Genomic DNA, 23489 nt, shown 5'->3' with positions numbered 1-23489 from the left:
TAGTCCCAGCACGCCAGTAGTCCTCTTGGAGCTCGGCTCTATGGCCTTGATGGACTACAACTCCCAGAGTGGCACGGGAAGGGTCGCGAATCATAAGTTCTGGCTTGGGTCAGATGGCCTGGGGGCTGAGACTGGTAGTGTCTGTGGCGATGTTGCGGTGCGGCTCTCGGTGCCTTGGCAGTCTGCGCCCCGCTCTCCGGTCCCTGGCTCACACCGACCACCGGAGCGTCACTTTCTGCATCGATCGTAAGGCTCGTCTGGGCTAGGGGAGATCGGGACTTTTGTGGGCGTCTGTGCGGGCCCGGTTTCCAACAGCTTGCTGGTTCTGACCTCGTCCAGACACGCACACCGACCCGCCTCGATCCAGTCCTGGCGCCCCTTGACGGACTCACTTTGTTCTCAGACTCTGTCGGTCCGGACCCGCTTCCCTCTCTCCGACCAGTACTGTCCCACGAACTCTTTTCCTCTTACAACCCAGGAGCTGCTGTCGGGACCAGCTCCGAGTAGTCCCTGCCACAGGCTCTTGAGTCCAGTCGGGGCTAGTCCAGTGCCAGCTCCCCTTTCCTAGCCCCGGCCCATGCTTTATAGAGGCGAAGAAACTTGTGATTTGGGTTGGTTGAAGTTGTAGGAATAGATTCCCAAAGTATCGAGAGCTAAGAATATGGGTGCTGATCGAGAGATGAAAAGCTCCAGTTTCTATTAAATGTTCTGCCCACAAATACCGATTTCATAGCTTATATTGAAAAAAATACTTATACTCTAGAAACTGCTGCAGGAAAAGAAAGATAACCGCAATTGAGAAACCCTACCAGAGATTACAAACTGATTGCTTAGGAACCTGGCAGAAAACTTAAATATAACAGGGAGTGATTGCCACCCACACAGACTAAGCCAGTTTCTGAGGTCTGTCAATCACTTAAAATAACAAACAACAAAAACCAAAACCACTTTTTCTTCTTCTGAAACAATTTTAAAAATAATTTTTATGTACTTAAGATTCTGTTGTTAACAGCAGTATGATCTTGAACAATGGAGAACAGATTTATAAAGTACACTACAGCATAGGAGACTATTTTCTTTAACAAAGCAGAGAGGCACTGCCCTACTTACGCACCTAGAACTGAGCAAACAAGGTAGCCCTGTTTGATACCAAAGCTATTAAAGTGTGTGTCCCAGTAACGAATGAAGAAAACAATGGGGGTTTCCCTAGTAGATGGTGCTAGGGCAACAAAGATTCTTGAGATGGGGCTTCTTTGTGTAGCCTTGGCGGTTCTGGAACAAGCTCTGTAGACCAGGCTGGCCTGCCTCTGCCTCTGGAGACTGGGATTAAAGGCATGTGCCCCCACCGCCTGACCCGCCTGACCCTCTTTCACTGTTTTAAAGGAGATCTGACTTTCACACAAACTCTGGTGCCCCATATTTGACCATGTCCCTTGGATGGGGAGACCTAGTGGCACTCAGAGGAAGGATAATAGGTCACCAAGAAGAGACTCGATACCCTATGAGCATATACAGGGGGAGGAGGTCCCCCTCAGTCACAGACATAGGGGAGGGGAGTAGGGAGGGAAGCGGGAGGGAGAGAGGAATGGGAGGATACAAGGGATGGGCTAACAATTGAGATGTACTATGAATAAATTAATATAAAAAATAAAAATTAAAAAAAAAGAAGATATTAGAGCTGGCCACTTAGCTTAGTCAGTTTCAGGTAGGAATCCACAAAGCCTTGGATTCTATCCCCAACATCGACTAAACCTGCCAGACCTACCGTGGTGGTTTATGTCTGTAATCCCAGCAATTGTGATATAGAAGCTGGCGGGTAGGAGTTCAAGTCTAGCCTCAGTTACATAGGAAGTTGTAGGCCAATGTGGACTACATGAGGTCCTGTCTCAACCGAAGAATTATTTTTCAGTTGTTCAAGTAAAAGATCCTTGTCTGTGCGTAGATTTGTATACCATCTGGCCTGAGGTGCTTAGTGGTGGATCACTTGAGCCTATTCAAGGCTCTAGATTTGATCCCCAGCACCACAAAAAAAGAAAACTGATTGATAATTAACCCCGACCTCTAGAAATTGTTTTGTTGGCTTGTTTGAGGTGTTTTAATTGTCTCACTTGGTAGTTCGAGCTAGCCTGGAATTTACTATGTAGTCCTGGATATACTTATTTTAAACTTGAAGTGCAAGCCATATTTTAAGGTTAAATAATTTAAGAGAATTAAGACTTTTATTATGAGCAGTGCATAAATTGTTTATAATTTCATCATTTCATATGTGAGGAAGTTTCGTTCAATGTCTAATGCAGCCTCAGGTTACAGTGGGCTCTAACACTAAGTTTAGAGAAGTCGCTAACCTACTGAAATAATTCTTTTTAATTTTTATTATTAATTTTTTTAGACAGTGTCTTTCTACACACAGCTGACCTGGAATTTACTATGTAGGCCAGGCTGGCCTCAAACACACACAGATGCTCCTGCCTCTGTCTCCCAAGTGCTGGGATTAGGCTGTGACACTACTCCTGGACTTCACTTAACCATTTCTGAGCCACAGCTTAGCAGCTTGGTTTGCTGCGGCTGTCAGGCACTCCTTGAATAACTGCATTCTCAGGACTGTTGTTTCCGGGTTAATTTTGTTTCATTTGAAGATGTTGATTTTATTTAAAGGTTTGGGGGACTTTACCTTTTGCTAATAGTAAAGACTTTTCTGATGTTCCTTGGCCTAATTATGTTTTTTGTTTGATCTCTGTGGGCTCTTCATTGCTATTGTTAGTATGTATTGTTTTAACAAAATCTCAAGTGTTCGATTTTACCCATAAAGACTCCGGAGCCAGATTCTGGGGTGGAAGCCTGCTCCTCAGAGAGGTAGAGAAAGCACTCAGCTGACCTTCCTCCTCAGCCAATGTTCCAAAAGGAAAAGCTTCCCCATGTCATCTCAAAAAACTCTTTAAATGAATATTCTTCCCTTCTTCCTGTGCATCTCTCTATCTGTCCTCCTGACTTCCTTTTACTGTCTATGGAGGTCCCCCCCCCCCAACACTGTGCTCACTTCCCGTCAACTGGTTGGTTTATCTGCCTCTTGACCTATGGTTGACTTTATTTAATCCTGTTCAGCCAGAAAGCTCTTAGATTAAAGGTGTGTGCTAAGGTTGAGTCACACCACAACTAGAAACAGGTTTTTCCAGTAAGCAACAAAATCTCGGGATTCACAGTATGATCAAATATCCTATAACAACTGTGTTTGCTCTTAAGAAAGTGTCTCTCCATGTTGCCTCTGCTGGCCTGGAACTTGCAGTTTTCCTTTGTGAGCTTTCCAGCACTGTGATACAGGTGGGCTACCGCCCCTACCTGCTCTGCTTTTCTACTTATGTTCACCTTTGTGTGTGTGTTTGTGTTCATGCTTCAAACTCTGCCTTTAGATTGTTATTGTTTTCTAGGAATTGGGATGTTTTTACTTAGATATTATATAATTTATTTTTGTTGTTCTTGTTTGTTTTTTAGAGTCAGGGTGTCATGTAGTTCAGACTGGCCTGGAATTCACGATCCTCTGCAACCTCTCTAGTGCAGGGATTATAAACGTGACATTATGCAGGCTTCATTTAAATATTTAACTTGCCATCTCCATTTTTTTCTCTAAGCAATGCTTTCCTTTTCTAAATATCAACTATATTTTTTATGTAAGAAGAATATGTGGCCGTATTGTATTTATTACATGTTTACTATTATAACTTACATAAAACTCTTTCTAAAATGAAATTCTAAACTTTTATGTCTTTGGTTACCTGAACTGCTTGTCTTAGGAAGTAGCCTTTTACTTTGTCAAATAATATAATATTTATTAATATATATTAAGGTAGATACCTGTAATCCTAGCATCTAGGAATCTTAGGCAGAGGATTCCCTCAAGTTTGAGGCCAACCTGACCCACATAATAAATTGCAGACCACCTTGGACTATAGAGTGAGACTCTGTCTCAAAAACTGGAACCAAACAAAACAAACAACATACTCTATATTGAGCTCTTGCTAGAAGTAAAATTCTGTAGCACTTCTTTATACCTTAAGGTGCTTGATTTATTACCATTTGAGAGAGAGAGAAAGAGAATACTATACTTATGTTTGTAACACAGCATTGCCACACAATTGATGCTAAGTATTTGGATGGTCAGTTGTACTGGTATTCACACTTAGGGATTTGTTGTGGCCAGACAAGTACTTACTACTGCAGTAGGACTCCAGTTCCATTTTTTTGTTTTTGTTTAGATAGTGAGTTTACTGCATAGGTTTTGTTTTGTTTGTTTTGTTTTCCTAGTACAATAAGTTGAATCTAGGGCCTCATGCATGCTAGGTAGGGGCATTACCACTCAGCTATAGTCTCCTAATTCTTTTGCAGATGAGCATTAATCTATGATCTGTGGCAGCAATTGTACAAGAAAGAATGGAAACATGACAGCCCTCTCCAGCAAGAAAACCATGAAGTTTTGACCATGCCATGTTCCTAATAGTGATACCCTCGGGTTTCTGTTCTAGGTCTCTTGGGGAAGCCTTCTCTAGAAGCCTCGTGGCTTTTCCTCCCCCAACCCCCAGATTATGTAGCCCTGAAAATTCTGAACTCTAGGTAGGTCGCACTGGCCTCAAACTCACAGAGAGGCCTACCTTTGCCTCCTGGATGCTGGGATCGAAGGTGTGCACCATTGTGCTGGGCATTTACTAAGAGTGATTCCCACATCTTCCCCAGAGAAGCAGACTTAGCTGCCAACACACACGTGCTATGAGAAGAGCTGTGCATAGCTAGCAGGCACCAAAGTGAATTATTGTCACGAATGGCTCATACTGTTCCTTTAAGGCTACGTGCGTACCACCTCAGATATGCCCCATCTTTTCCTCATAGTTTTTCTTCAGTGTTTGTTACCATCATAATGACCAAACTTGTAGCACTAAAGGGCCATCCATACCTTAGAACATATCTGCAGAATATCTTCACACCTGCCCCCCCCCTCCCGCTCTCTCACAGCCATCATTGTACCCTGCTTTTTACTGGGCATCTAAGTGTAGGCATGCACTCACTCTTTCCTACAGTTGGCGCCAGCACATCTCAGCCAGTGGCTCTCACAGTGAAAGAGAATGTGAACAATGTGGGTCTGTCCATTCCTATACATGTTGCTGGTTCTGCTCCTGTGCTCTGGCTCATGGAATTCATTCTGTCTTTTCAAGCCTTAAACGGTCATTGCTTTTCACGAGAGTTTTGCCTCAATTCTTTGCTTTCAGTGTCTGCCCTGCCTCTGTTGAATTCTACTTCATCTTAGAAAGTATGGAAAATACTTAAGGCTTTCTGACAACCTAGTTGATAGACAGTCCTGCTTTCCAATTAAATTCAGCTGTCAAGCCGGGCGTGGTGGCGCACGCCTTTAATCCCAGCACTCGGGAGGCAGAGCTAGGCATATCGCTGTGAGTTCGAGGCCAGCCTGGTCTACAAAGTGAGTCCAGGACAGCCAAGGCTACACAGAGAGACCCTGTCTCGAAAAACCAAAAAAAAAAAAAAAAAAAAAAAAAAAATTCAGCTGTCACCCAAATAATTGAGACTCTATTATATTATTTTAACAAGTTTCACAGCACTGGAACTGAGCAGTTTTAACTCTATTCTTAACCCTCTAAGCTAATTTGGCTTCCTCTAAGTGTGCATTTCAGTGATACTTGCACTTTGTAGCTTTACTTGTTGAGCTCTCTCTCTTGGTCCCCCCAGACGTCTCCCGTGGCTGAATCCCCTGTTTCCTCTTTTAACTCCTTCCTTGGCTGCAGGAAGTCCAACCCTGTTCTCTTCCCTGCTCAATGATTGGCTGTAAGCTGCTTTATTGGCATATCAGGGGACAGCTTGGGAGCAATGTTTACACAATGTTGAGACAGGTGATTCTCAGAACAAGCACTGCAACCAGTCCAGAAATCAGCATTTGAATTATACAATAACTTTATGCCTACACTGCTGAGCTACTGTTAGAGCATAGCTTTTTTTTTTTTTTTTTTTTTTTTTTTTAAGACAAGGTTTCTCTGTTTAGCCCTGGCTGCCCTGGGACTCACTTTGTAGACCAGGCTGGCCTTGAACTCACAGACATCCACTTGCCTCTGCCTCTCAAGTTTTGGGATTACAGGCCTGAGCCACCATGTCTGGCTTACAATATAGTCTTTATAAGCTTGATTAGTTTCTAGAAAATTTTCCTAACCATCTGTCCTATTTGTCCATCATCATCACTTTCCCAGTTTATTCTCTTAAGCTTCATTTATCTCAGTCAAGAAATGAAATAGTTACCTAAACTCATTACTAGTGGTTAAGACAGAAAATTTTCTAAGGATGCGATTTCTCTGTTAGGGATTAACTGTGCTTCAACACAAGAAAGCTAGCTTTCTTTCTTTTTTAAATTGGTGCTATCCATAGGTTGTATGGCCATATTATCTCACTTCTTCCTAAGTTGGAAAACAGATTATGATTTCTCAATTGATGTTTTTAAAGGAAAGGTATTAGTGGAAACAGTGGCTGCTGACAAATGTGCAGAGATGGGATGAGAACTTTCCAAGGAATTTATGCAGAAAAGCTAAGACAGCCTATGAGAAAACTTGTCATTTGAGGGCAGCTGTTTTAAATTTTTCTACATTTTTTGTTTGTTTGCTTTGTGTTGCTGAGCCTGAACAGAGACCTCAACTAGGCAATGCTTTGCTTTGGCTTGTATCCCTAGTCCTTCATTAAATTAAAAAAAAGGGGAGGGGGGGGGAATCTATGAGTAGAAAGAGGTAAGCAATTTTGAAAAGCTAGCTGTCCCACTTGGAATTAAAGGAAGAAGAATGGTGGGCCACCAAGATACTCGGTGGAGGTAATGGGACCTGCTGCTGAGCCAGGTGTCCTGAGTTTACTTCCCAGAACACACTCCCCAAAGCTGTCCTCTGGCCTTTGCAGGCACACACACATATAGAATAAACAAACAAACAAGCCTGGTCTACAAAGCAAGGCCAGGACTGTTACATAGAAAAAAAAATCAAAACAACAACAACAACAAAAAACACCAAAAAAAAAAAAACCCACTCCCAAACCAAAACACATTTTAAAAGGAATAGCAATGGTGTTTGAGTTAGCATCTTTATGCATCCTTTGATTCTTCTGTATCCTGGTTCTTCTCCAATGTGTTCCCTGAGGCCTCTGCCTGTTTAGCCTATAACCTCGTCTTACTAAGGGACCAAGGAAGAGATGTCTGGCAGTTGCCATGTTTTATCTTAGGATAATGTTCGTTTAGTGCTAGAACTATCCCTTCTTTCCTGGGAAACTAGTAATGATTTTAGCCCGGGAGTAATAGAGGCGGGATGGTCACGAGTTTGAGGCCAGGCTGGACTGAAGCATGAATCCCTATCTCAAAAACAAAACCAATGAAACACATAGTAGGCGGCACCATTCTCTTGCTGTTAAGTCTAGGAGATGCTGTAGTAGGTCCAGTCTTGGCTTTGAGGCACCCCTTGTTAGTGAAACCCTTCTCTCATTGCTACCGTGGACTCGAATCTGTCTGGTCTTGTTCACAGCTTCCTTGGGACTAAATGAAGAGCAGAAAGAATTTCAGAAAGTTGCCTTTGACTTTGCTGCTCGGGAAATGGCTCCCAATATGGCGGAATGGGATCAGAAGGTAGGAGTCTTCCTGTGGCTAGATGTTCCAATAGATGCTGCATACAATAAACAATGACTTCTCCCTCCTCCCTTCCTCCCTCCCTTCCTCCTCTTCCTCCTCCTCCTCCTCCTCCTCTTCCTCTTCCTCCTCCTCCTTCTTCTTCTTCTTCTTCTTCCCTCTCTCTCTCTCTCTCTCTCTCTCGTCCTAACTGCTCAGTGTCTGCTCTCTACTCACCACCTCTTACTGTGAGTGTGCAGGCTGGCGGGAGGTGTGCAGGATAGTTCCTGTCAACCTGGCACAAGCTGGAATCAAATGAGGAAATGCCTCCATAAGTAGTACTAGCTGTGGGAGGGCCCGGCCCAGTGTGGTGGGGCCACCTCAGGACTGGTGGTCCTGGGCTCTATATGAAAGCATACCGAGCAAGCCAGTAAGCAGCACCCCTCCATGGCTTTTGCATCAGCGCCTGCCTCCAGCTTCCTGGCCTCTTGAGTTCCTGCGCTCGCTGCTTCTGATGCTGAGCTGTGATATGGAAGCGTGAGTGAAGGAAACCTGTTCCTCCCCAAGTTGCTTTTGGTCATGGTGTTTCATCTCGGTACCTGTAACCCTGACTAGGACAGTAGATGACTCCTTCCATAGAAGTCACCCCGATGTCATGTAGGTGCACCTTTTCCTTTTTAATTGAACAAGGATTTAGACATACCTAAACTGAAAGCACTATAGAAAAAACCATTGGAGAACATATAACTGTAACCTATGATAACTGCCACTATAAAACAACAAGGGCGTTTGAAGCTAAGAGAAGTCCTACAGTCTCCCAGGCGCAGGCATCCTAAGCCCCTCATTGTCCCCTCCAAAGGACATCTGTTTCACATCTGGTCTCTGACCACCATGCTTTCTCTTCTATTTAGGAGCTGTTCCCCGTGGATGTGATGCGGAAGGCAGCACAGCTCGGTTTTGGGGGGATCTACGTACGAACAGATGTGGGTGGGTCTGGACTGTCTCGCCTTGATACTTCTGTCATCTTTGAAGCCTTGGCCACAGGCTGCACCAGCACCACTGCCTATATAAGCATCCACAAGTGAGCACCCACACAAAAGCACGGTGAAGGGCTGTGCTCCCGCGGGCTGGTAGGGAAACTTCAGGTCTGTAAGAAAAAGATGAATCACGGTGGGTTGATTGTCCTTGAGAAACTAAACTGTTATCGGTACACAGTAGGTCTGCTGCTGCCTGCTGGATTTGATTCTCTTGCCTTCCTTCTGTGGCAGTGCTTAGAGAACTGATTCTGTTGACCTCCCAAATTTCAGTTTCGGTACCAACAGCCTTCTTTGGTTTTCCTCAGTCTACAGCTGAAACCTCCAGTAATTTGAGAAAGTAGTAAGAAGTACATTTATCTCTGAGTTTTGGCCTCACTTAATGTACAAACCCCTGGGCCTCGGGTATGAGCATCCCAGGGATGTTTTTAAACTAGTCCCTTCCGTTCCAGTTGAGTCATCTCATTTGTCTCCTCTCCCTTTTCACTCCCTCCTGCTCTCATTCTGCTGTGTTGCCTCTTGTTTGTTCTTTATTGCTGTCAATGGCTTCCCTTCTTGGTGTACTATCAGCATGTGTGCCTGGATGATTGATAGCTTTGGAAATGAGGAACAGAGGCACAAATTTTGCCCACCGCTCTGTACCATGGAGAAGTTTGCCTCCTACTGCCTCACTGAACCAGGTGCGTTTGTCCTCCCTGCAAGTGAGACCTTGCAAGGAGAGAAGTGGTACATACGTGGTCACTGAACATCCTCATCCATTGGCACATGATATGGTTTAAAAAGCAGTTTGGTTGTAGAGTCATAAGGGTACTTGTCCCAGGGCCTTTAGGTCAGAGTTCCTCCTGCCTGCAGACCACTTTGTTAGCTGGTTTGTTAGAGAAGCAGTGGGCTGCTTGGTAGTGTTTACCCAGCATGAAGAATTCCTTGACCTTGTGGATTTAAAGTAGTGCATGATGGACTCTAAGGAAGACCTTGGATGCGGAACTGTGCTGGGCTCCTTTGACCTCACTGACTTCCTTACCTTCGGTCCCTTTTGGTCCCTACTTCAGGAAGTGGGAGTGATGCTGCATCTCTTCTGACCTCAGCTAAACCACAAGGGGATCATTACATCCTCAATGGCTCCAAGGTAAGAGCATGTATTCCCAGAGCAATGGAGGCTGTTCCCATATGCCTCCTGGCAGGCCGGGGTTCCTTGAGTCTGCGAATAAATATTTCCGTATAGGAGTTTACATTGGAAAGAGAATCTCACTGCTTATCTACATAATCACATAAATTTTGTGTCATTATATTCTTTTTCTTTGTTCTTCTCTCCTCCAGTACATCCTGAGTGCATCTTCCCCTCCTTCTATTCTTCTCAGTCCCATCTTGTCCTCCCCCTACCAGAAAAGAGCAAGCCTTCCATGGTATCAACTGAACACAGCGTAACAAGAAAAAGAAACTAGGCACAAACCCTCATATCAGCGCTGTATTTGAGGGAACCCAGTAGAAGGAAAGGGTCCCAAGAGCAGTGTCAGGCATGGGTTCCCTCTCATGGCATCGTGTGGGCCTCAAGTTTAACCAGTCATTGGTTGGTCACTCCCACAAGTTCTGCTCCACCATTATCCCTGCACATCTTGCAGGCAGGACAGATTTAGGTAGGAAGTTTTTGGATGGAAGCCTTGCCTGGTTACAGAAGATGAGCAGTTTAGGTTTCTTATTTTCCATTACTAGGAGTACTCACTAGGGTCATCCTTGTAGGTTCCAGGGGGTTTCCACTGTACTAGGTTTCTACCTCACACTCAAATGCCCCCTAATTCCCATCCCCACTCACCCCAGTCCAGCCACAAAATCTGTTTTATTTTCCTTTTCCGGGGAGATCCATGCATACCTCTTTGAGCCCTACCTGTTACTTAGCCTCTTTGGGTCTGTGGCTTGTAGCACAATTATCCTTTACTTAGCAGCTAATATCCACTTATAAGTGATTACATACTATGTTTGTCTTTATGTGTCTGAGTTACTTTGGGATGATTTTTTTTTCTAGTTCCACCCATTTGCCTGCAAATTACATGATGTCAGTAGCTGAGTTGTGCTCTATTATGTAAATGTACCACATTTTCATTTTCCATTATCCAGTTGAGAGACATCTAGGTTGTTTCCAATTTCTGGCTGTTATGAATAAAGCCACTATGAACATGGTCTAGCAAGTGTCCCTAAGTAGGATGAAGGTTCTTTTGGGTACATGCCTAAGAGTGGTATAGCTGGGTCTTGAGGTAGATTGATTCCCAAGTTTTGGAGGAACTGCCATATTGATTTCCATAGAGGTTGTACAAGTTTACACTCCCACCAGCATGGAGAAGTGTTCCCCTTGCTCTGCATCTTCGCCAGTATAAAGCTGTTTTTTGTGCTATTGATCTTAGCCATTCTGACAGGTGCAAGATAGAATCTCGAAGCCACTTTGATTTGCATTAACCTGATGGTTAAGGATTCTAAACATTTCCTTTAAGTGTTCTCAGCAATCTCTTGAGAATTCTCTGTTTAGATCTGTATACATTTTTAATTGGGTTATTTGGTTTGTTATCTAGTTTCTTGAATTCTTTATATACTTTGGATATTAGCCCTCTGTTGGATGTAGGATTGGTGAAGATCTTTTCCCAGTAAGTGGGCTGCTGTTTTTCTGATTGACATTGTCCTTTGCCTTACAGAAGCTTTTCAGTTTCATGAAGTCCCATATATTAATTGTTGATCTTAGTGCCTGTGGTATTGGTGTTCTGTTCAGGAAGTTATCTCCTGTGGCAGTGCATTCAAGGCTCTTCCCCACTTTCTCTTATATTAGGTTCATTGTATCTGGTTTTATGTTGAAGTCTTTGATCCACTTGGACTTGAGTTTTGTGCAGGGTGATAAATATGGATCTATTTGCATTCTTCTACATGCAGTTAGATCACTTGTTGACGATGCTTTCTCTTTTTACTTATGTATTCTGGCTTCTTTATCAAAAATCAGGCTTCCATTGGATGTGGATCTATACTTGGGTCTTCAATTCAATACCATTGATTAACCTGTCTGTTTTTATACCAATACTATGTGGTTTTTATTACTATTCCTCTGTAGTACAGCTTGAAATCAGGGATGGTGAAACCTCCAGAAGTCCTTTTATTGTACAGGATTGTTTTAGCTATCCTGGATTTTTTTTTTTCCGAGACAGGGTTTCTCTGTGTAGCCTTGCCTGTCTTGGACCCGCTTTATAGACCAGGCTGGCCTTGAACTCACAGCTGTCCACCTGCCTCTGCCTCCTGAGTGCTGGGATTATAGCCGTGCGCCACCACGCCCAGCTCTATGCTGGATTTTTTGTTTGTTTGTTTTCCATATGAAGTTGAGTATTGTCCTTTCAAGGTATGTAAGGAATTGTGTTGTAATTTTGATGGGGATTTTGTTGAATCTGTAGATTGCTTTTGGTAGGATAGTTACTATGTTAAGTCTACTGATTTGTGAGCCTAGGGGATCTTTCCATATTCTGATATCTTCAATTTCTTAAAAGATTGAAGTTTTTGTCAAGCAGTCCTTCACTTGCTTGGTTATAGGTGTACCCCCAAGACATTTTGTTTTGTTTGTGACTATTGAGAAGGGTCTTTTTCCCTGATTTGTTCACTTGTCATTTGTATAAAGGAGGGCTGGTGAATTTTCTTTCTTTCTTTCTTTCTTTTTTTTTTTTAGTTATACTTGTATCCAGTCACTTTGCTGAAGGTATTTATAAGTTGTAGGAGTTCCCTCGTACATTTTTCTAGAGTCATATCAGTGTTATGAAAAGTATCAGCTCAGGACACCCAAGACAAAGTTCTTAGCACAAAGGAGATTTATTTGTCCCGAGGGGTAGAGGACAGAGAATAAGAGACAAAAATTGGAGATAGAGGGTGAGGGAGCAGGGGAAGGGAACAAGGGAGAGAGAGAGAGGGTATTTGTCCCAGAGGATGAAGGACTGCCCCTACATAAAGAGAAGACAGGCATAGCAAGCATGGAAATGGCAGTTTATAAAGAAAGGTATAGGTAGGATGACATATTTAATTTTAATTGGGCATGTTAATTAGCTGAGCCAAAGGGGTCTTTTGAATGCTGGATTTCAGTACTTTGATACCTGGATCTTGGTAGTCATCCTCAGAAGGAGGAAGTGGCCAAATAAGGGACTAGACCTTGGTGACTGGCTTTAGGAAGGCAATCTAACAGTTTTTAGCAAGGCAGAGGGAATGGGTGAGAAAGGCAGTGTTTGCCAGAGCCATGTTTGCCGTGTGAGCTGGCCAGAGTCCCTTCAGTCAGATGATCTACAGATAAGGACACTTTGACTTCTTCATTCCCAATTTGTATTCTCTTGATCTCTTTCAGTTATTCTATTGTTCTATCTAGAACTATAAAGTACTATATTGAATAGGTCTAAAGGAAGTGGACCTCCTTGTCTTGTTCCTGGTTTTCGTGGAGTTGCTTTGAGTTTCCCTCCATTTAATTTTGTTGGCTAGCAGCTTGCTTGTGAGTTGCCTTTATTATGTTTGGTATGTCCCTTGTATCCCTGAAGTCTTAAGACTTTTATAATGAAAGGATATTGGATTTTGTCAAGGTCTTTTTCTACATCTAATAAGATTTGTTTTTCTTTCAGTTTGTTTATATAGTGGATTACATTTACTGATTTTCCTATGTTGAACCATCCCTGCTTGAACCATCAAGTAGGAATGAAGCCCACTTGATCATGGTGGATGATCTTTTTTATGCGTTCTTGGATTCTGGTTGAGAGTTTTTTGATGACTATTTTTGTATCAGTGTTCATAAGGGAAAATTGGTCAGTAATTCTCTTTCTTTGTTGAATCTTTGTGTGGCTTGGATATCAGGATAACTGTTAATTTACAAAATGAATTTGGCAATGTTCTTTCTGTTTCTAGTTTCTGAAGTAATTTGATGAGTATTGGGTTTAGGTCGTCTTTGGAAGTCCAGTATAATTCTGTACTAAAACTGTTTGGTCCAGAGCATCTTCCTTTTTTTTTTTTTTTTTTTTTTTTTTTTAGGGGGAGCACTTTTAATGACTGCTTCTATTTCCTTAGGGGTTATAGGTCTATTTAAATTGTTTAATGACCTTGATTTAACTCTGGTAAGCTGTATCTACCAAAGAAATTATCCATTTATTTTAGCTTTTCCAATTTGTGGAGTACAAGTTTTTAAAGTATAACCTAATATTTTTCTTGGTGTCTGTCATTATCTCCCTCTTTTGTTTTTAATTTTGTTAATTTGGATTTTTTTTCTCCAATTTTTAGTTAGTTTAGATAAGGGTTTATCTATCTTGTTGATTTTTTTTCAAAGAACCAAGTGTTTATTTCATTGATTCTTTGTATTGTTTCTATTTTATTGGTTTCAGCCCTTAGTTTGATTATTTCCTGTTGTCTGCTCATCTTGGATGTCTTTGCTTCTTTCTGTGAGCTTTCTGGTGAGCTGTTAAGTTGCTCATAATGAGAACTCTCCAATTTCTTTAGGAAGGCACTTAGTGCTATGAACTTTCCTCTTATCGCTGCTTTCATTGTGTCTCATAAGTTTGGGTATGTTGTGTATTTTCATTGAATTTTAGGAAGTCTTTAATTTCATTTTTCATTTCTCTCTTGACCCAGTAGTCATTCAATAGCCTCTCATCCGGCAGTTAGGCATAGAGAGGATTGGTAACAGTGTTGGGGGTAGGAGCAGCAAGAGAGGGAAGGAGGTCTTGGGGTGGCTTACCTGGAGCCCCGGTGGCTGATGTGGCCTCTGGCCCAGCAGGGAGTCACCACATGAGTTGAGGGCTAGGATATAGCAATGAGAAGGGCAGAGCCACTGGAGATTGTATCAGAGTGGGGGTGCACTGAGAGAGTGGAGGAGGTAGTCTACCTGATCTTCTGGTAGGGGTAGGCGTGGCCTATGAGTTGGCAGGGCGTCTGTCGGTTCTTGTTTATATTCTTAGCAACTAAATCCCTGATTCTGTAGGCGCTGCCAGAGCCATTTACTCTTTGTACTTCTCTGCATTCCGACTCTGTTCTGGATGTGTTACAGTGGTTTTCCCAGATGTCAGGCTTAGCAATCATGCTTTGGCTGATCCTCACACCTCCTCTCCACCCACAGGCCTTCATCAGTGGGGGCGGTGAGTCAGACATCTATGTGGTCATGTGCCGAACTGGAGGAGCGGGCCCCAAGGGTATCTCCTGCATAGTTGTTGAGAAGGGAACCCCTGGCCTCAGCTTTGGAAAGAAGGAGAAGAAGGTGAGTATCTCCTCAACTCTAAGCAATTCAAGTATGTGTCTCTGCCATTCGTTAGCCACTCCTGTCTGATTCCATGGAATAGGCGCACACCCCATTTTGTAGCAAAGGAGAAGTCATTGCCAAAAAAAAAAAAAAAAAAAAAAACAGGCTCCTAGAAAAATGACATACCTTTGTCAGTTGGTTTCAGCTGTTGACTATTTAAATTCTCTTATTTTTTTTCTGTGTCCACTTTTCTTTTGTGTGTGTGTGTGTGTGTGTGTGTGTTTGTGTGTGTGTGTGTGGCTTTGTACGTCTGCTGGTAAGTGTTTATATGCATGTGTTGGAGGTGAGTTGATGTTAGATGTCTTCCTCAATTGTTCTTTACCGTATTTTTTGATCATAATCTCCTTTAATTTAGTTACTTTAATTTTAGTGTTACTGTTTTTAAGGCAGGGTCTTATTATGTGTTCCTGGCTGTTCTCATATATAGACAAGGCTACTCTCAAACTCACTGAGATCTGTCTCCCTCTGCCATCGTGCCTGTTCAGATAGCACCTCCTAATGATCCTGAAACTCACCTTTTCAGGGAGACTGGCTGACCAGCAAGTCCCAGGGATGCTGCTGTCACCACCTTCTGGCTTTTTATGTGGCCACTAAAGAGTGCACTTGGGTTCATGCATGACAGGCACCCTACCAATTGAGCCATCTTTCTAGTCCTCATCCTATATTTGTTAGGCAGCTATTAACATACTCCATTATCCCAGAAAGAGATACATACAAAGACCTGCTGTTTGTCGGAAGTCTCAGTAATGTGGAACACCTTTCTTCTCTAACAAAAATAAAATGAAGGGGCTGGAGAGATGGCTCAGAAGTTAAGAGCACTGTCTGTTCTTCCAGAGGTCCTGAGTTCAATTCCCAGCAACCACATGGTAGCTCACAACCATCTGTAATGAGATCTGGTGCTCTCTTCTGGTGGGCATGTACACATGTAGGCAGAGCACTGTATACATAAATAAATAAATCTTTTTAAAAAATTAAATTAAATTAAACTTATTGACAAGTAGGGCTGTAGGCATTTCAACCGTCTAAGGACAGTGTTTTCATAAGTGCTGTGAAAAATAAGATACTCCTAGGATTAAGAGTAGGCTGTGAACAGGAAACTTGTGATAATGTAATTGCTGATAAGTTAGGACCCTTTGAGTTTTTAGAACAGGTGATCAAAATAGGAGTACAGTTGTCGCCTTTAGACTAGAGCTTTTGGAGATATGTCAGGCATGAAATGAGCCCTAATTATGTCCTGTATCCCTTAGGGTTTCCACATTTTTCTTCAGGATGATTTCTTGCCCTTAACAATTGCCAATGGGTTTGGTGCCATTTCTCTTTTGTAGCATAACAGGCGTTTATTAGATGCCTCCAGTGTTCAAAGCTATGTGCTGTCTCCTGGGAGGTTGCAGGATCCTAAGTCATTCCTAGCTCTATTTGGACTTAAAAATACATATAGCTTTTTCTGTATAAAATTCCTATAGCTGGGCACTAGCTGGACATGGTGGTGCACACAAGTGACTCTAGCATTCTGAACGCTAAGAGATGAAGATTGCCTAATAAGTACTAGGCATGCTCAGGCTATGTGTCACACACACACACACACACACACACACACACACACACACACACACACACAATAATAACAAAAAATATTTGCCTGTTTGTAGAAGGAAAAAAAAGGTGTATATGGGTGGAATTGCAGTGAGCAAGAAAGGAGCTGAATTCTTTTAGTTAGCCTATTTAACATATTATTTTTAATATTTTTTAACCTTCTACTTTGTATTGACTTTACTGGAGAATAATTACTGACTTTTCTTGGATTTAGTTACTAAAAGACTTTATATGGAAGAATGAGTTTTATCATAGAAGTCTGAAAGTGAGAATACTGTACAGAAGAGTAAAAAGTCTGAGCAGCAATAGGCTGTACACACAGTTGTCTGGGCATGCTGGTCTTGAAAGGGAGATCATTTGCCCCCTCCTTCAGCCCCCTAGAGCTTTCCTAGGGCATTTGGAGACGAATTCTATTCATATAGGACGGAAAATAGATTGTATATCTGTGGGCACATGTGCCTCCTTGCATAAGTGTGTATAGAGGCTGAGATTAGCTTTGGGCACTGTCTTAATGCTTTTCTATTGCTGTGAGGAGTCACTGTGACCCAGACAACTTATAATATGGACCATTTAATTTGTGGCTCACAGTCCAGAGGGGTTAGGGTCCATGACAATCATGAACTTACATTCTGGTCCACAGGCAAGAAGCAAAGAGAAAGCTAACTAGGAGTGGCATGGGCTTTTAGGACCACGAGGCCAATCCCCAGAGACACACCTCCTGCAGCAAGGTCACACCTCCTAATCTTTCCCAAACATTTCTGCCACCTGCTGACCAGTATTCAAATATGAACCTGTGGGGGCCATTCTCGTTCAAGTGTCCTCTCTCTCTCCTTTTTGTTTCTTTGTTTTTTAGACAGGGTTTCTTACTGAATCTAACACACATGGTTTGGCTAGACTGGCTAGCCAGTGAGCTATGGGAGTCTGTTTCATGCTTCCATTTACACACATACATACACACACACACACACACACACACACACACACACACACACACCCCTCAGTTGCAGGTGTGAGTATAATAACCCCTGGCTTTTTACTTGGGTACTAGGGATGCAGACTGAGATCCACTTGCCTGTGTGGCATGTATTTTTACCCACTGAGCCATGAAGATACATATTTTTTTACAATAAAGATTTTATAGGTGTGAGAAGGTAGCAGCTATTTGTACTTTGTTTCTTTGATGATTATTCTTACTTTCTTTCTGTTGTTGTTGTTTTTTAAGACAGGGTTTCTCTGTGTAGCCCTGGCTGCCCTGGTACTGGTTCTGTAGACCAGCTCAGATTCACCTGCCTCTGCCTTCTGAGTACTGGGATTAAAGGCACGCACCACCACTGCCCAGTGTGATTCAACATTCTTATAGTCAAAATTTTCAGATACATTCTTGCTTTCAGATGTCTGTATTTGGTTTGAAGGGATGAAATGCAGAGGTAGCCATCGCCCAGGGGAATAACGGGAAGTTGGACTTTTGGTAGAGACTACAGGAACTTAAAAGAGAAGAAACTAGGTTCCAGTTCGTTTGGTTTTGGTTTTCTCGGACTGGATCTCATTACCCCAGGCTTGCTGTACAGTGAAGGCTCCCCTTGAACTCCTGATCCTCCTGCCACTTTGTCCCAAACACTAGGTTTGCAAATAGGCGCCACCATGCATGGCTAGAGGTTTCATGTTACGGAATTATGTGAAGCAGTGTTTTCTAGGTAGGAGGGAGCTCAAGTGTTGTATGTAGCTCATAGTTTTCATGGGCTGCCTTGCTGAGCCTGGAGGTCCTTTGAGTTTCTGAGTACCTTGATGAGGGGCTGACAGGCATGAAGCAGTGAGGCCTTTAACTATGTATATATGAAACATCAGAGTGAGACTTCAGGTTCTACTAAGTTTCTAGTTTCTAGTCCAGCTCTTGTACTTCTATGTAAGGAGACAAAGGTCACAAAGAAGTCAAGTGATTTGTCCAAAGATGAAAATTATAACCAGGTCCTATGGCAGAAGCTCCATTCAAGTGTTCTAAAGTTTCTCCGGGCTTAGGTCTGACATATCCAATGATGTTCTAGTCAGCCACTTTCCTTGGAGAAACAAACAAACAAACAAAAAAGCCCAACCTGATATTTGTAGTGTTTGCCAATTCAATGGCTGACTTCAGATCTTTGCAAGATCATAGAATGCCAAGTTAGAAAACAATAGTGTGTAATTGGCTCTGCTATGTTGACATCACATTACTGGGTTTTACTGCAGCTAAGCGTTGGACTAGGGGATCTCCAGTAATGTGCACATCTTGTCTAATTATAGCACCTGGCAGGGACACTAGGCCTTTGAAAGGAGAAATGTGGTTCTTGCTCACAAGGCCTTTAAAAGTAAACATATCTATATAATCTCTCATATAAGATGTACTCATAGAGGCACTGAAAATGAGGACAGATCTCATCCTGATCCCACAAGAAGTGAGAAGCATTCATAGATAGAGTACACAAAAAACATTTGTGTAATATGTTCCACTGTTAGCCGGGCATGGCTGTAATCCGGCCACTTAGGAGCCTGAGACAGGAAGAATACACAACAGAGTAAGACCATGGTGACAAATAAACATTGTTTGCATGAAATAAGCATCTTTTTAAGTTTTAACAAACCTTTACATTTGAACGTTTTTCTTCTTCTGTTTTATGTTCTCATGGTTCTAAGTGCCAGGTTGCTAGAACCCATACTTTACAAGCTTCTGTCCACAGGGAAGGCCGCCCTGCTTGGGGAATCGCTGGGCAGCCACCAAGACCCTGATTTTTGCCAGGTGGGGTGGAACTCGCAGCCAACCCGAGCAGTGATCTTTGAAGACTGTGCTGTGCCGGTGGCCAACAGGATTGGGAGCGAGGGGCAAGGCTTTCTCATCGCCATGAAAGGACTGAACGGAGGGAGGATCAATGTCGGTGAGGCCAGAAAGGAGTTAGTTGGGGAAGGAAAGCAAGGGCTGAGCCTGGCAACTGTCATTCAGGCTCAGCTGATGTCTGGGCTCTTCCTCTGCAGCATCCTGCTCCCTGGGGGCCGCGCATGCTTCAGTTATCCTTACTCAGGAGCACCTCAAGGTCCGGAAGCAGTTTGGAGCACCTCTAGCCAGAAGCCAGGTAAGGCACCTGGGGACTGCATTTGTATTCTGTTCATACCTTCCCAAGGGCCCACATTCTTGAAGGTTTGGGGGACAACACAGACACAGAATAGATGGGATGGGACAGGACATGATATCCCTCGAAGAACTTGCCACCATCTTAATCAAATGTATATTTTGCATGTACTTGTGCCTTTTTTTTCAGGAGGCAGTAATACCAAGGCAAGCAAATAGACTTCTTTGGAAGTGGCCAGAGAGTTTGAAGTACTTAGAAAAGGCACCTAATTTGAGATATCTTTGCACTTGTGTGTGTGTGCGTGCGTGTGTGCGTTTGTGTGTGTGTGTCTGTCATAGTGCCTAGGTAGAGGTCAGGGAATAGCTTTCAGAAATTGGTTCTCTCCTGATACCCATGGGATCATGTGGGAGTGGAAGTCAGTGTTGATGTCTGTGTGTGTCTAAGTGACTACCTGCTAAGCTAGCTTGCCAGCACAGGATGTCTTATATTAATGGTTCCAGATCATCCCAGATGACCTGTCTAAACCCATGTTTGTTTGTTTGTTTTTGTTTCCATTCTTGCCTATGGATGCAGTATCTGCAGTTTCAGTTGGCAGACATGGCCACCAGGCTGGTTGCCTCCCGGCTGATGATCCGCACCGCTGCAGTGGCTTTGCAGGAGGAGCGGGAGGATGCCGTGGCCCTGTGTTCCATGGCCAAGCTGTTTGCTACAGAGGAGTGCTTCACTGTAAGTGGGAAGTCTGGCCTTCCTGAGACATACAGGAGGCAGCTGCGAGGTTTAGGGATTTTGAGAAAGACGAGTCATCTGTAGGACCCCAGCCTCCTGAGGCGCTGAAGGGATTGCTTTGGGGCCTCGAGATACAGAGGAGTGTGTGAAAGGTCTGCATGGGAGCTCTCCCTGCTGCTTCTGCAGCCTTCCTCATTCTACTAAATGCATCAGCAAGACTGTCCTTTGGATGTGTTCTAGATGAGGCACATCTTTGCAAGGTTCAGAACAGCTGAGCACCACTACCCAAATGCAGCACTAATTACCATGTTTCCCTTGTCAAGCACAGAGCTATTCCCACGCTGACACTCCTCTGTCACTAGGTGGCACCTGAATTTCCTATATTCACTAGTGAGGGTGGTTGTAGGCAGCTTTGCGTCCAGGACAGCATGAAGGAGAAAAGCAGACTGCGTACACTGGCTGGCTGTCAGGAGGAAGACTTCCTTTACATCTGACTATTTAGGATCCGGAGCTCCTCTCCAGCACTGAGATTTGGAGAGGGGAGGGAAGCCGAGTTCTCCACAGTCTCCCTGGGACCAGTGACATCTGTCTCCTCCCTGTTTCCTAGCAGATCTGTAACCAGGCTTTGCAGATGCATGGGGGCTACGGCTACCTGAAGGATTATGCTGTTCAACAGTACATGCGGGACTCCAGGGTCCACCAAATCCTAGAAGGTAAAGCCTGGCAGAGCTTATTCTCTTCTGCTCAGAGCAGTTGTAAGATCTATGCTTTCCTAGCCCAGCTCAGAACTTGTGTGCTGGCTGATCCTCGGGATCCTGCCCGGTCCTGGCCTTTACGTCCACTCTTCCTTTCCTCAGCCCTGCTTTGCCTGCTGCTGCATTAGGAAGTGCTCTGGCTGAGGCCAGGAGACTCTGCTTTATCTTCATGCGGGGGCATCAGACCATTCCTTTCTGTAGATTTCAAAGAAGGCTCACACCAAGCTAGTGTGTGAGAAATCTTGTTGAAAAGCACACTGGTGACTGTTTTCTACTGTTGTAAAGGACTTGTTCCTCAAGGATCTTAAGCTTCCAAACAGCAGTTTAGCAGCCACGCTGTCTAAATGTCGTATGTGTCAGTAGTGCTACTGTATTGTTTAGTAAAGTTGTCAGCTTGTGGTTTTCTTCCTTAGCTACAGACACTCTGTCAGGCAGCCGTGTGAGCTGTTAGTCATGCACAGAGTACAGCTCACACTCAGCACTCAGTAGCTAAGTCTGGAAGGGACACGATTTCTGTTCCCTCGGGTGTAGGCAGCCGGGGCCGTCACACTCCTGGGGCAGCGTGGGAAGAACTTTCTGCGGGCTTCTGGGCAATCAGGGTAGGGGTGTTTTATTGGGGTCACAGAAGATCGTAAGGATCTGTTCCCTACCTTCAAAGGAGCCATGTCATGCCTGAGTGGGCACCGTGATCTTCTGGAGGACTTAGAGCAGGTTATTGGCCCCGCCCTCAGCGTTTCTGCTCCACTGGGCCAAGTGAAGGCTGCAGCCACTGGTGTGGGAACAGCTGGAGTCCCACCGTCCCTGTCTGAATCACAGTCCTAAAGGGCTGCGTGTTACCCAAACTTGAACTCTAACCTTTATTTGGCTCAGACCCTTATGCTGAAACCAAACTTCCCAGAGGTTTTGAGTGGGAAATGTCACCATTTTACAAGGAAGCTTGGATTTGCCTTTTTTGAGATTGTATGATTATCAGTTCCTCAAGGACTTTATTTTGTATTTTGTTTGTACTGAAAGCCAATCTGTTCACTCCTTCAGGGCAAATTTATTCTCTAGTTTTCTGATTACCAAATGAAATATATATTATTGAAAGTATATAAAATATGCAAAAAGAAAAAGATCACTCATGGTTCTACATCCAGGGTGTATATATTTTTTATTTATGTTTATTAACTTCTTCAGACTTTTTCCTATCTTTTTACAAGTATAATTAAAATTTAAAAATTAGAGTTATATAATTTTCTTCTACATATTAATTTAATACAATCATTTTTATCACTAGGAGAAGTCTTTAAAAATGTAAATATTATCCTACTGCACCAGCAAGATGGCTCATGGGTACAGGCACTTACTACCAAGCCTGAAGGCCTGAATTTGATCCCTAGGATCCACATGGTAGAAGGAACAAAGCAGTCATGCACATTGTCCTCTGATCTTCACATGTGCACAGTGGCATGGGTACACTCACATAATACACGCACACATGCATACGTAATAAGTACACATACTTTAAAAAAAAGTTAAGCCATAAATATTGCTATAGTCCTAGTGCTGATAGGGGCAGGAAGATCAGGAGTTCAAGGGCAGCCTGGGCTACATCAGACCCTGACTCAAGCCAAACAACAACAAATGTAAACACTATTTCTTACACTACCATTTTTCTGTAATTACAAAAGAAGTCACAGTTGTTTAAATCCATGAGTACCCGGTTCTTACTGAATTCTTCATTGTTCCTCTTGCAGGTAGCAATGAAGTAATGAGGATGCTGATCTCTCGAAGCCTGCTCCAGGACTAGCTCCCACAGTGGAGAGTCTAGCCTAGAGTGCCATGTGCAGCTGGAATCATGTTGAGTGTTCAATTGCAAAGGGATCATGACTGAAGCGCTGAGCTCTTCAGATAGAGACCCTGAGCTGTAGTGCTAGCTCTAATGGGGGAACAAAGTTCTCATCAGAGCTAGAAGGACTGCCCTGAGGAGCCATGCCAAAAGAAGACCTGCCACACTGCTTTCCTCATTTTGGAGGGACAAACAGTCAAAAGTGTGGCTTGGTTCCACACCATGTTCATTTTGTTGATTCTTGTCCTAGGGTCTGGTTACTTCAGTGAAGCCTTTTCTAGTAGTTATGATGAAGTATGGGGCGGCAAGGGCAGTGGATGGCCCTACCCCTTTCTGTTCTCTGTTCTGCACTTAGCAGAGTCTCAGGACAGGACTTCTAAACTCAGATCATGATGAAGTGACCATTTGGAACCTACTGCTAAGCTATGAATTAGGGTGCACCTTCATTCCTGCAACCACTAAATAAATGTCAAGGGCTAAGATTATTTGGAATATTTGGATTTTTATATGGGCTTTTATTTCCTCTTGAGGGCTCTTTCTCT

At 43.4% G+C, this 23489-nt stretch overlaps 1 protein-coding gene across 1 annotated transcript; it reads left to right on the top strand.

Moving 5' to 3' along the window:
• Positions 1–86: 86 nt before the first annotated feature.
• ACAD8 (acyl-CoA dehydrogenase family member 8) lies at positions 87–23432 on the top strand. The gene is made up of 11 exons (XM_084784197.1): positions 87–246; positions 7548–7648; positions 8539–8708; positions 9232–9341; positions 9711–9787; positions 14765–14902; positions 19308–19443; positions 19541–19638; positions 20209–20361; positions 20972–21074; positions 22856–23432. The coding sequence occupies exons 1-11, from the start codon at positions 114–116 to the stop codon at positions 22906–22908; spliced, it is 1272 nt and encodes a 423-aa protein (XP_084640323.1). The 5' UTR covers positions 87–113; the 3' UTR covers positions 22909–23432.
• Positions 23433–23489: the final 57 nt, after the last annotated feature.

The sequence above is a fragment of the Acomys minous genome (assembly GCF_964271855.1).
Source record: "Acomys minous genome assembly, chromosome: 5".
NCBI lineage: Eukaryota > Metazoa > Chordata > Mammalia > Rodentia > Muridae > Acomys > Acomys minous.
This window is presented reverse-complemented; position numbering and strand designations above follow the sequence as displayed.

Excerpts from the sequence above, each read along its gene's own strand:
- ACAD8 (XM_084784197.1), top strand. The coding sequence starts at position 114 with ATGGCCTGGGGGCTGAGACTGGTAGTGTCTGTGGCGATGTTGCGGTGC. Across the intron at positions 9,788-14,764 it reads ACATCCTCAATGGCTCCAAG|GCCTTCATCAGTGGGGGCGG; the intron begins GTAAGAGCATGT and ends CTCCACCCACAG. Across the intron at positions 20,362-20,971 it reads CTACAGAGGAGTGCTTCACT|ATCTGTAACCAGGCTTTGCA; the intron begins GTAAGTGGGAAG and ends GTTTCCTAGCAG.